The sequence below is a fragment of the Sturnira hondurensis genome, unplaced genomic scaffold, assembly GCF_014824575.4.
Source record: "Sturnira hondurensis isolate 20B ecotype Veracruz unplaced genomic scaffold, ASM1482457v3 Scaffold0022910, whole genome shotgun sequence".
NCBI classification, from domain to species: domain Eukaryota; kingdom Metazoa; phylum Chordata; class Mammalia; order Chiroptera; family Phyllostomidae; genus Sturnira; species Sturnira hondurensis.
The window spans coordinates 13,993,710-14,007,468 of record NW_028095541.1 but is presented as its reverse complement, the minus strand read 5'-3'; the positions used below and the strand labels follow the sequence as shown (position 1 = coordinate 14,007,468).

Below are 13,759 nucleotides of genomic sequence, written 5' to 3'. Positions count from 1 at the left end.
GTAAGTAAAACTGCCTTCGTGTTCTCCATATGTGTGCAAAGCTCAGGAAACCTCAAAGACGCTGGTTCATGGCAGACAATTTCAGAGCTGCTCTGGAACCTGGCCACGTTGCTTTGGCTGTGCCAAATGTCATTTGGAGTAGGTGGGACATTGGCTGGTATTTGGACATCTTTTTAATAGATTCCATATTAGTACTGTTTAATTCATTATTTAGCAAAGCAGTAAGATGTTCATCATCATGCCGTGAAATTAAAAACTAGCTCTTCAGTCTAAAATTTTAGTAACTTTTAGTCTTTCAGAGATTTTGCCTCTATTCCTCAAAATTTACCAAGATAAATCATGTCTTTCATAGAACTCTGTTTCCATTTGGCTATTTTAGAAACCAGTGACCTTGCTTTTGATCAGTTTCTAAGCGAAAAAGGAGAGATCATCGGTTTTGCACTATCTCATAGAGCCATAACCAGGTCAGCTCTTCTCAGAGGAGGAAGATGGCTTGCGGGGCTGGGCCAGGTTACCCAGGGCAACACACTAGTGGACAGCAGTCAGCTAAGGAGTGAGGGCTGTGAGATGCGGGAGCGTTTTGTGGAGACGTATGACCTCATTACCAGGCTCCATCCCCTCAGCATTTTGAGGCCTAGGTGAGAAGTGAAGGTGCTATAAATAGGTCTTTTCTCCTGTTGAGTCACTCGCCAGCCCCGAATTCAAGAATGTTAACACACATGCCAAGTTCTGACAAAAATTTATAAAATTCCCTTGTGTACATTAAAGCACGAGTGAGGAACATTTTATTTCCCATTTGACCCACCAAAAAAGCAGAGGATTCGTGAGCCATGTAAAAGCATGCCCAAGATTAGAAAGATCAGTCATCAGCTCCCATCTATACAACAAGAAAAAACTCATCTGCTGCTCAGTCCCTGGTTAGTAGATGTCTGTAAAGAACAAAAGATGGACTGAGAGCCCTGAGATTCTGCCAGCTCACTAAAGATGAGGCTCTGAGGTTACCAAGAGGACTAAGGAACAGGCCTTTCCTAAAGCAGCCTACAGTCTACTGAAAAGCAATCTCAATTATAATAAGTAATCGTCATGAGCTCCATAGTACTAAGTTAACAGCCGAGTCCTACTTAAACTTTAAGGTAATTGAGAACGGATGCCCCTTCTAATTGTTTCACTGTGAACATATTTCAAAAGGAACAAATTGGCTTTCTCCTGCAGAGAGGAGTAATGGCTAATTGTGCCTTCAGATATAGTAGGACAAAGTCAGGAGGCAAATGGACCATTCCTACATATCAATTTGTCAGTAATCTGCAAGAGATTGGAAAATACTATTTTAAAAGAGAACAAGGAGAAGGAACAAAACTTACAGTGCCCCAACCCACAGTCTTCTGTGTGTTTTTCTGGGGAAACCCAGCATCACGAGGCACACACTCACCCTCACCAGACAGCACTTTTCCCATCTGCCCGTTAGGCAATGGGAGAAGGAGCTGAAAGACACTGAAGCCTTAGAAAAGGGAACACGGAATGAGGCAGAGCAGGAAGTGACTCTGGACAGGACCTGTTTGCTAAGTAGACTGATTATTCTTTCTCGTGACCCATGGGCCAAAAGTTAGTCAAATATGTATTTATAACTTGTTCTCAAACCAAACATCAAATGTAGGCTCTGAGGATTACACTGTCAAAAAAAAGGCCAGAAATTTGTTTAGGGTAAAACAAGTTCCAAAAATAACATAGAATGTACAGTATCTCCATGTAATGAAAATGCATTGTTTTAACAGTTTGCAAAGGATTCTTTTATACATTATCTCTAGTCTCACAAGTCCTCTTTCATTGAAGGTGTAATGTCCATTCTACAAATAAGAAACCAATTCTCAAAGTTGGCCAAAATTTAACATGGTAAATGGCACAGCAAGCAATGACACACTCCAAGTCTTCTAAGACCAGTACTCATTTTAGTACGCAATGTGGTATTGCTACCACTGCTAGAAAACCTATAGTACCTGAGGAGCTTGTCTGGTCCCCGGTAGGTCTTCCCAGAGGAGGAACCGGTCTGCTGGCACTGAAAAAGCACGGATGATACTCACCAAGTGTCTCCATGTCAGCTTTCGTTATTTGTGATTAATCTGCCCATTTAGTGGAGGGCTTAGTTGTAAGACATCTGTACTCTTTTTCCATAGGCAGGTGGGCTTTGTTTGCAGATTAGAAAAATCCATGTCTTGAACTTTTCCATTTATGAACACCAAGTCTCACTGGACCAAGAAAATCAGCCTTGGGAAACAGCTTTTCCTTGTTGACATAGCATTAGGAACTTGGCATTTGCTGGACCTAGCAACTTGATAGAAACTTCCTCTCTGGAATTCACTATTTTTGACATCTCTGAAGGGGTTTCTTGACAACAACTGGTACAGAGTATTTACGAAAAGTTGTGACATTTTTAGAGAGATCCCAGTGATGACAGCGTCCTTCCATATACGTGTGTATGTTTTCTTGTACAAGAACAAAAACCTCATGTTAAACTTTAACAAGAATATAGATCTCAGATTTTGAAATCTTCAGAAACAGAATGGAAGTATTGTGTGTGTGTGTGTGTGTGTGTGTGTGTGTGAGAGAGAGAGAGAGAGAGAGAGAGAGAGAGAAACTACATTAGTGCGTTCTCAAATATCCTTTGAGATCTCTTCCTTACTTCTGGTTCTCATCCTTATTTCCTAAGTCACCAGAGCTAAATGCCAGCCTGTAGCTGTACTTCCAAATGCCATCAATATCACCAGCCCCTGCACCAGCTGCACAGGCTTCTGCTGTTGTGACTTAGGAGTTACTCAAGTTTTGTTTAACCTCACTCCAATGTACTGATCACCTTAGAGTTCAGTTTATCATATAGATTAGGTTTCACAGAGGCAGAATCTGATTCATCCATAGCTGGTTTTCCCGCTCTTAAAAATAGAGACGGAGAAAGCCAGTTCTTACAAAATCTGCAGGAAGGCGACTGTTCTTCCTGTTATGTTTCTTATTTCTTCTCTACATACACATGAAGGGACAGAGGAGTGTCAACGGGAAGAGTTTGCTATTTGCATAGGAAAGCTGAACACTGTACATGTTTCAAAGGATAGAGATATTCACACTCAATGCAAATTTTTTTCAAATTCTGCTTTCACAATGCTTTTTATAGTAGAAGGAATAAAAAAAAACATCCAATCTGCACATTTTACCACACTTGGTACTGCAGAAAAAGCTCATATCTACAAACAAGATGATGGCACCAGATGCCCAGGACATTGTCACATCAGATTTGAGGATACAACCTTTTAGAAATCCAATCTTAGAATGTGGTATTAATAAACTAAGACCAATGCCTTTTAACCAGTTAATTTTAATTTTTGTAGTTAATTTTTTTTACCACTAACATTGACTGATTTGAGCTTCCCTGATTTGTTTCCTATAAACCTTAAATCATTTGATTCTTAAAACACCAGTAACTAAAGCAAATTACTGGTTTTCATTAAGAACTAACCAGTTGCTGGCTCTTTAAATATTATGAGCGTGTTCTGACACATACTTTGCTCTGAAAGGAACATTCTTAATTCTTCATCTGCCATCATCTGGTTGAGGTCTGTCTGTGTCCTATTTTCAGTTCTGGGATTACTAATGCCACGGTGCTGGTGGCAGGGTAACGACTCACTGCACCCATCAGGCTCACCGCCGGGGAAAAGCTGGCAACTGCTGTAAGCACTGACGTGTCCAAACGCAAACACGTCATCTTTACCTTGTGCTGGGGGAGCTACTGGATTTGAAGTCCTGTCGTTCAGCTCCTCCATGACAGACGAGGCAGCTAGGAGCCAAGAGATCAAGGATCTCACTTAGCTGTGGCAGCACCGTCACTGGAGCTCATGTCTAGAAAACGAAGTGACTTGGTGTCCTGGTTTCCTGATTCTGGCAGTTGCAACAGTTCCCCTGCACTGTTGCTAAGTATCATAGAACAGATTTGTCCCGTCGATGCCTTTTGTGCCTGTTCTGTTTTTCCTCTTATTACCATCAGTTTAACTGTGTTCTTCTTTGTAATTTACTGCAGTAACCTAACTAGTGTTTCTACCTCTCTCTCCTCTAATTCAATGGTTTTCGACCTTGGCTGCACAATAAAACATGTAGGAAGTTTTTAAATCCTGATGTTGGTGCCAAGCCCCAAGCCAACATAATCAGAGTCTTTGGGAGCAGATCCAAACAACTCTATGATAACCCCCGAATGAGGGATTCCAGTGTACACTGTGTTGAATGCCACTGCTTTAATCCAGTCCACTCCAGGAGCTGCTAAGGGAGAGCTCTGCTCATGGTGCCTGCTGCTCAGAAACCTCAATAGCTTTTAAGTCACTCAGTTTAGTACCAAAAGTAGAATGCCTGATTGCCACCCTCATCCTCAGCCAGTGGTCCTCAAAATGACAGCAGACACTATCAGAATCGGCATCATCTGGAAACTTGTTAGAAATGTAACCTCAGACCCACCCCCACTGAATTACAGACTTGGGGGAGAGGCCCAGCAAGTCTGTAGTGACTGGTGCAATTCAAACGTCACAAACCATAAGAAAAGTGAGGAGACTGTACAGATGTACTTTATTCCTTCTCTTTCCTACTCAGTATTGGACCAACAATAGAACAGAACATCATTACGAACACTGCACCAGCCCAGTCAGTCCCTGGGCAGGGAGAATGGATGTCTTTCTTAGTTCTGTTCCTGTTAATTGCCATCATTTACTGCTCCCCTGCATCACAGGATCACCTTTTCCCCCTGCTGTTACAAACTAATACTAGACCAGTTGACTCTGCTGGGAGCAATAAACAGATCTTCCTTCTTTGTGGTTAGTTCCCAGAAATGAATGCTATGATAATGAGACGGTTCAGTTTGCCAGGAGATGTGGACAGAGCTCGACAGTACGTACTACAGGTAAGATCATTTTAAAAAGAAAAAAGGCAACAGCAGGTACAATGTGGAAAAGTTGTTTCTTTTTTTACCCAAATAACAATAGCATTAAATTCTAGATACAAGACCAAGTTTAGTAACTTCTTGATTTGACAAAAACTAAGAAGGAAAAACTTGTGTAATTCATTTTTCTTCTAGAATTTTTTCTAGTAATTCTAGTTTCATTGGCCTTGGGTAGGAATTAGACATTAACATATTTTGAAAGCTACCCAAGTGATTCTAACATGCAGTCAGGGTTGAGCCTCACTGGTTTGGAACCAGTCTTCCCACACGACAATGCTCCCAGTCACACAGACTTGCCTCCGCCCTGGTCCAAGCCCTCACCCTTGCTGCATGGATAGACTAGAACACCAGGCTACTCAAAATTGGTCTTTTCCTAGTCCACCCTATCTAAGTGCCATAAAGGTCTAACTACAGAAGTGTTAAGCCCTGGCCAGGCAGCTGAGTTGGTTGGAGTGTTGTCCCATACACCAGAAAGGTCACAGGTTCCATTTCCAGTCAGGGCGTGTGCCTGGATTGCACGTGCAGTCCCCACCTGGAGCATGTACGGGAGGCAACTTATCGATGCTTCTCTCGCACACAGATGTTTCTCCTTCTAAAATCAGTAAACATATTTTTGGGTGAGGAGTAAAAACAACTTTAAAAATTAAGCCAATGTAGGCAAACTACCTTGTCATATGTCTCATACCTTCGGAGCTATAAGCTTATTTCAAATATATTGCCATGTATCCTCAGAGCTTTAAGAATATCCCAGTCTAAAGTCACTTGAAACCAATCGATATAATTAATGAGATGGAGCAAACAATTTTTATAAGTAAATATGGTCTGAGACTTATAGTTAGTCCACTGCTTGAGAGAATTCCAAATACTTTTCAGATTTTTTAAAATTTCTAAAAAGCAAAAGCCCTCCAAGGATATAGTTCTCTTTTAACTCTTTATACTGTTGAGCATCATAACTTGCTATGGGTCACCACCTTTTTGGAAGGCAGTTTGGGAGTACTGGTAAAAACCTTAACATAAGCCCTGGCTGGCTGGGTGGCTCAGATGGTTGGAGCTTCACCCTGTGTGCCGAAACACTGTGGGTTCTATTCCTAGTCAGGGCATGCACAGGAGGCAGCCGGTTAATGTTTCTCTCCCCACCCTGCCCCACTGCCCCTTCCTCTACGATCAGTAAAGCATGTCCTTAGGTAAAAGTTAAAAAAAGAAAAAAACTCAGTATGAGAGGGGTCCGTAGCTGATAAGTTGCTATGCCCGGGAGAGGTTTTGGCTTCAGAATTAATAGTACACACTGAAGGCTAAAGAGAAAAGTGGGACTGAAGGGAGAAGTTAATTGTAGCTCTTACGCAAAACACTAAAGTCCAGCAAGCCTAGACATAAATGCACTTACGGAAATAAAACCCAAAGAACAGCACTAAACAAATTCTCCAAAGACCTCAGTTCTAGCTCCCTTTCCACCCACACAGCCTCCTAATCTCTATTTCCTCATTAAATATGAATGGACAAGTAGGAGTTATTTAGTAGGATTACTAAATAGTTGATTAAAGTTTGCTGAATAAAAAGAGAAAAAGATGAACAAATAAAGAGAAACTATAATTAGGGGGATTCAAAAATAACTGTACCCATAAAACAAGAACAGTATATTACCCTTAAACAATGAAAAGGAACAAACTCAAATTTCAAATGACTGGAAAACTAACTCCTAAGAGTTGGAACATGGAATTGAGAAAATCTTCCAAAATGTAAACAGCAAGGGAAGATAATGAGAAAAAGCTCCTAAGACCATTAGTAAAATTAGGTAACAAAACCAAAAGGCAGCAAGCAAGGGCTTCCAAGTGATAAGGAAACATTTTAAACCTATATTTCTATATCCAGTCCAATAACTCTGAAAGCAAAAGTCACTATCACACTTAAGGACTAAAATGTTGGCTTCCAATACACATTTTCTGGATAAATCATTTGCGGATTTCAGCAAAAGAATGTAGTAAACACCAAGAAAGAGGAAGACGTAGGTACTGAAACCAAAAATTCAATAGAAAACTCATCCTGGAATGGCAGTTGTAAAAGAGCTAAAAACAAGTAACAAATGGAATGCTTAAGGCATTAGAAATGTTAGGAATCAGGAGCACCTTTTCCAAAGAGGAAGAAAAGGAGGCATTTACATTCAGAAATAGAATGTAGAACAGTAAGGGACAGCAAACTAAAACGTCATATTTTATCTCAGTTGGTAGAATATAGAAAATCAGAGGCCTTTCATAATGTTAGGAATACTCTACGCCTAACATGGAACAATGACAGAAGCATCGTGAACTTGGAATTGAGGAGGAAATAAAGTTGTTGACTTGATCATATAGTAAACATTTTTACATTATGTGAAATGATACTTTATTAGTGTTCAGCTTTGAGAAAGAACCAACATAAAAACATGGTTACAGGCTCAAATGCAAACCTGACTACAGTGTTATGGTACCTTTCAAAGCAAAGAGAGAGAGAGACTTCCAGTGAAGATGGACATGTATGTAGGTAGATACACTTTGCCTCCTCACACAAACAAGTGAAGGACAACAATAAATTTTTTAAAAAAAAGCAGAACGGCCAGGAACTCCAACTGTACAGAACTCCAACAACCAAGGAGTTAGAAAAGAAACATTCGTCCAGACTGGTAGGAGGGCCAGAGATGGGCAGCTGGGCTGGAGAGCAATCTTGGCTAGGTGGTAGCTGGCAGACTGGGCAGTTCCACATTTGCCTGCAGATAAACTGGGAGGAACAACTGGGAAGCGATACAGACTGTGCAACCCAGGGTTCCAGTGTAGGGAAATAAAGCCTCAAAACCTCTGACTGAAAAGATCTGTGGGGGTTGAAGAGGCAAGAGAGTCTATTGGAGAAGGCCACAGGGTCCTAGAATGTACACAAACCCACCCACCTGGGAATCAGCACGAGAAGGGCCCAATTTGCTTTTGAGTAGCAGAGGAAGTGACTGAAAGCCGACCAAGAGCTGAGCAAGTGGCGCTGTTCCTTCCCAGAAACCCCCATCATACAGTGCCTCAACACAGCATGTGGGTTGTCTCACCTTGGGAAATACCTAAGGCTCTGCCCCTCACTAGGTAACAGACACACTGAAACAAAAAAATATGTCCCAAATGAAAGACCAGATCAAAGCTCCAGAAAAAATATAGCTAAGGGATGAAGAAACAACCAACCTATCAGATGCACAGTTCAAAACACTGGTAATCAGGATGCTATAGAAATGGTTGAGTATGGTTGCAAAATAAAGGAAGAAGTGAAGGCTATGAACAGTGAAATAAAGGAAAATATATAGGGAACCAATAGTGAAGGAAAGGAAACAGACTCAAATCAATGGTTTGGAGCAGAAGGAAGAAATAAACATTAAGCTGGAACAGAATGAAGAAACAAGAATTCAAAAAACAAAGAGAGGTTTAGGAACCTCCAGGACAACTTGAAACATTCCAACATCCAAATCATAGTGGGTACCAGAAGGAGAACGAGAGCAAGAAATGGAAAACTTACCTGAAAAAATTCAGAACTTCCCTAATCTAGCAAAGGAAATAGACTTCCAGGAATCTCAAGAGTCCCAAAGAAGTTGGACCCAAGGAAGCAGACACCAAGGCACATCATAATTACATTAGCCAAGGTGAAAAATAAGGAGAGAATCTTAAAAGCAGCAAGAGAAAAGGAGACAGTTACCTACAAATGAGTTCCCATAAGACTATCAACTGATTTCTCAAAAGAAAAATTGCAGGCAAGAAGGGGCTAGAAAGAAGTATTCCAAGTCATGAAAGGCAGGGACCTACATCCAAGATTACTCTATCCAGCAAAGCTGTCCTTTAGAAGGGCAAATAAAGTGCTTCCCAGATAAGGTCAATTTAAAAGAATTCATCATCACCAAGCCCTATTTCATTATATGAAATAGCAAAGGTATTTATCCAAGAAAAAGATTAAAATATGTATAGTAAAATGATAACAAACTCACAACTATCAAGCACTGAACTTAAAAATGAACTAAGCAAACAACTGGAAGAGATATCACATGGAAGGTTATCAGCGAGGAGAGGGAAGTGGGAGAGAGTAGAAAAAGGTACAGGGAATAAGCAGCATAAATGGTAGGTACAAAACAGACCAGGGAAGGTAAGGAATCGTATAAGAAATGGATAAGCCAAAGAACTTAAATGTATGACCCAGAGACATGAACTAAGGTGGGGGAATGCTAGTGGGAGTGGGGTACAGGGTGGAGAGGAATAAAGGAGAGTAAAAATGGGACAACTATAAAAGCATAATCAATACAATATATATATTTAAAACAGAAGCACTGGTTTCCTCCTCTACTCAAGGTCAGAAGGTGATGCTACATGATGGGAAAGGTAGTCAACAGAAGACCTAAAGGCAGTAATAGAGGGCAGTGCAAAAGAAGGTTTACAGTTGTTCATACGGGAATAATACAATAATTACTAAATAGAAGAATAAACTGGCATACTCACAACTATAAACCTACTTTTGCCCCACCCTGTATAATCAAATTTGGATCATAGGAGAAACGCAATAGATAGTAACTAAAATTGGTAATTAAGAAATAAAATACCAATGTGTAAAAAAGCTGGTGCCACCCTGGCTGGTATAGCTCAGTGGATTGAACACGGGCCTGCGAACCAGAGGATTGAGGTTCGATTCCCAGTCAGGGCACATGCCTGGGTTGCAGGCCAGTTCCCAGCAGGGGATGCACGAGAGGCAACCATACATTGATACTTCTCTCCCTCTCTCCTTCCTTTCCGCTCTAAAGATAAATTTAAAAAAAAATTTTTAAAACCTGGTGCCTTTGGAAAAAGAACTGTTGATTTTCATCATCAGCTCTTCTGTACATTTTTAATATGTATATGTTCTTTTTTAAAAAACTTTCTCTTTAGATATTTCTCATTTAAAAATTTATTGTATATGGAAGGCGATCTGACTTGGGGTGGTGAACACACAATACAGTATACAGATGATGTGTTGTGAAATTGTGCACCTAAAACCCATATAATTTTGTAGACAGGTGTCACACCAATAAATTGAATTAAAGGGGGAAAATTATGTAGATATTTTATATGCATAGAACCTTAAATTTCCTAGTTAAAAAAATACATTGCTACTTACAGGGACAATTATAAAGGACAGACACATGGACAATAATGAGAGGGGGTGGAAATGGAAGGGAGATGGGGATCGCTGGGGTGGTAGGGAGGAGTGGGGGGGAAAGACAGAAAAGTACTTGAACAACAATAAAAAATAGATGTATACTCTATTAGTAAGTTAGTTGCTTTCCATGCTAATAGAGTAAAAATTTGCTTTACTTTGAAAAAAGAGCCTAAAAGAAGTAGGCAGAGAAAGCCAGAACTATGAGTTGAAGAGAAAACTTTAGAAAGAGTTTGGCTATTAACTCATCTAACCTCAAAAATACGTTTTAATTCATTGTAATGAATTTAAGGGTTGATCCAGTAGGTAAAATGCATCTGTCCTGTTTTTTCTGTGTCTCATAGAGTGATGGTGTGCAACAGACAACCTACCTCGCCCAGCGGTACTGCCACGAAGCAATAAGAGAGATCAGTAAACTTCGACCATCCCCAGAAAGAGATGCCCTCATACAACTCTCAGAAACTGTGCTCACAAGAGATAAATGACAAGGCTTTCTGTTCTTTCTGGCAGCTACTTTACCAGACTGTGCCTAAAGAATTTTGTGGAATATACTTTGCTTCGTGTGCAAATAACCAAAAACCATTTTTGAAAATCATTTCAACCTTAATGAAGGGCATTTCTTTTTATTGTTAGTTTTTCAGAAAAGTTTTAAAATAATTAAATCATTTCAAACTGTCATTCTAGTCCTGTGAATTCTAATTGAAGTATCTTGATGGTCATATGTGGTATTGTTTACACTGTTAATACTCACATGTAAAACCATTACACAAATAAATAATCAATGTTAAAATTCAAACTGTTTATCTTGTTTCACCATAGGAATAAATGTCAAAGAACTTTGAAGTCTACATTTTAATCAGAATTAGATTTTAACCATATCCAGAATTTCATATAGGAGAATGGTTTATTATAAAAGACTGTACATAAAATTTAGATGAGTTATATACAAAACTGAAAAATGAAAACAGTAGCTTAGCTGATCACTAATGATATGAAATCATGTTTCAAATTAACAAGGCAAAATGCATATGCAGCAGTCACATTGATTTGATAGCAATGGTCTTTAATTCTCAGAAAAAAATGCTGTGCACTAATCTTACCATTTACTATACTGTTATAAGTCTGTAACACCCAGTACATAACTGTAATTTGAAATCCAAACAATTGCTCAATGCACAGAAACCCACACTTGAGTGCTCTACTTTAATATCCTAAGCAATACAGATTTAAACACAAAAGAAAATACCCCTCTAAACCTCCCTGAAATTAAGATGAGACAGAAAGTGCACGTGTTGCATTCCAATTAAGACAGTACAAATCTGTTGGTCATGTATATCGCTGTTTACTGGTTAATATATGACCCACCTTTTCCCCAATTAATTTAAAAAAATTATGTTGCTAGTGCCAGGAATGGATTAAATAGTGCCTATTCAACAACCAACTGCATCCACTTCTGCAAGTATGTAAAAATACTTATAATTTCCCTTCACTGAACAGCAGTCCACTGGAAAAGTGACTGATTAGAGCAATCCCTAAAAATTTTACCTACAAAATGTGTAGACTGTTACACATTTTCTTAGTTCTGAAGTTACTTTAGAAAAGCAATTAAAAGTAGATTTACTTGTAAATAACCTCAGATTTTAAATCTACAAAAATCAGTCACATTTGATGATGGGACAGGTTAAGGCTCAAATTTTTTTTCCAAGTTTATATATTGAGAAAATAGAACCATAATTCTGCAATAAATCAGTATCTTTTATTTATTTTTTCTTTAAATCAATGAAAGAATGGACAAAAACCTTTGGCTCACTTATGTATTTATGAATGGAAAATAATGCAAATTCACTCATTAAAAAACTCAGGTACAAATGACATTACAGGTAACCCTTTTTTTTGTTTGTTTCACATGGAAACCTTAGGGACTCGATTCATTTCAAGATATCTAAGTACAAGTACTCCCAAGAAAATATTACACAAATTGGAAGCATCTTTGATTTTTAAAGTATATTTCAATACAGAAATTTGTATGCATGCTTTGAACAAATAGAGTTATATTTCAAGAATGAGAAAGTCTAAACAAAATGTATGACCAGCACCAGCATTTAAGGTTCTGATTTTAATATTAGTCTGACATAGCATTAGTAACCATGCTGCACTGAAACGTGTAATGGTACGATCTGAATCATGATTTGTTAAATATTATACCCCAAATCCCCAGAATATTTAAGCTGGTCATAAAGTTAACATTGTGTAAGTAAATATATAAGCATAATCAGTTGTGGACAGCATCTTGTATAAATTGCTGTTTAGCAATACACAAATTGCCTCAAAAGATTTATGCTTACAGGTAGACATTCAATTATACCAATAAAACAGCATGTTCTGAAAATATGGGCACAGTTTAAAACAATCTTGTTAACCATTAACAGTCCCACGTAATGACTGAGTATTAATAAGTATCTACTTTAAAAGCAAAAAAAAAATTAATCAGTATAGTGCATGATTGACTCCACATAGTTCCCAGGGAACAGACCAGTCACTCGGTTGCAGACTCCTTCATACCAGCCATCATCATTCTTCTTTATTACATAAATGATTGCACCCTCCATGAATGACAGCTCATCATCCTTGTCTTTTGTATAATCATATATTGCCACAACTATGGAGAAAAGATGTGAAATAACAAGTAAGTGTACTGTATCTAACATTTAATTGAATTTTAAAATGTAATGCCAATTAAATCTATAGTATAACAAAAACCAACTATTTTTATGAATAGTCTTAACTCTCACATCTATAAATACAGGTAGACCAGTAAACCAGGTAAACTAGAGAAATCAATAGTGCTCTACTAATCTATTTCGGGAAGATCTCTGAATTTTAGGATTTATTCGATAGTTCAATTATTTTGTCCAAATATCTAAGTGCCACCATGTGCAGAACATCATTTTTCAAAATAACTATCGGGCAAAGCTGCATGGCTAATCAGTAAACCAGCTATCTAATTTGAAAATACACATATCTGGAGATAAACATACTCACCCAAGAAAAACATTCATGTAATATGGGGTTACATTTAAAATCATGTTATAAAATATTTACATACTTTAGACAACTATTTACAATTCTGTAGTATCTGTGACTATAATCAGAGTTTAAAATATTCACTTTCTTTGCAGTGTTGTAGAAAGAAAAGACATTGAAAAATTACTAGTTTTCTAAACTAGTTCATGAATTTATCCCTTCATCCTGCCTTTATAGTATAAAAATTGTGAAATTATATGTAATTTTCTAGTAAATGAAAATGGTATGTGATACCGATTTATTTAATTGATTTGCTTCATGTAGTTTTTCTTACAACAGAGTTCTTAAGACATTTAAGATGTTCTGAGCCTTGGCTGGTGTAGCTCAGTGGACTGAGCGCAGGCCTGTGAACCACACGATCCCGGTTCGATTCCCAGTCTAGGGCACATGCCTGGGTTGCAGGCCAGTTCCCAGCAGGAGATGCATGAGAAGCAACTATACATTGATATTCCTCTCCTCCTCTCCTTCCCTTCCCCTCTAAAGATAAATAAATAAGACTTTTTTAAAAAGGTGTTCTGGAACTTTTTC

The 13,759-nt window shown here is 38.4% G+C and overlaps 2 protein-coding genes across 12 annotated transcripts in view; one reads left to right on the top strand and one right to left on the bottom strand.

Moving 5' to 3' along the window:
- PDSS1 (decaprenyl diphosphate synthase subunit 1) overlaps window positions 1-10,726 on the top strand; it is a 40,707-nt gene extending 29,981 nt beyond the window's left edge. Inside the window, exons 10-11 of one of the 2 annotated variants that reach the window (XM_037037233.1) lie at window positions 4,847-4,927; window positions 10,492-10,726. In XM_037037233.1, coding sequence (XP_036893128.1) covers window positions 4,847-4,927; window positions 10,492-10,632 — 222 coding nt within the window. In that variant the 3' untranslated portion in view covers window positions 10,633-10,726. The remainder of the gene's footprint in view (window positions 1-4,846; window positions 4,928-10,491) is intronic. The other variant, XM_037037234.1, reaches the window with a different exon arrangement.
- Window positions 10,727-11,189: 463 nt separating this feature from the next.
- The window catches only part of ABI1 (abl interactor 1), a 135,428-nt gene continuing 132,858 nt past the window's right edge, over window positions 11,190-13,759 (bottom strand). For all 10 annotated transcript variants that reach the window (XM_037037223.1, XM_037037226.1, XM_037037225.1 and 7 more), the window contains one exon: window positions 11,190-12,806. In XM_037037223.1, the coding sequence (XP_036893118.1) occupies window positions 12,631-12,806 (176 nt within the window). In that variant the 3' untranslated portion in view covers window positions 11,190-12,630. The remainder of the gene's footprint in view (window positions 12,807-13,759) is intronic.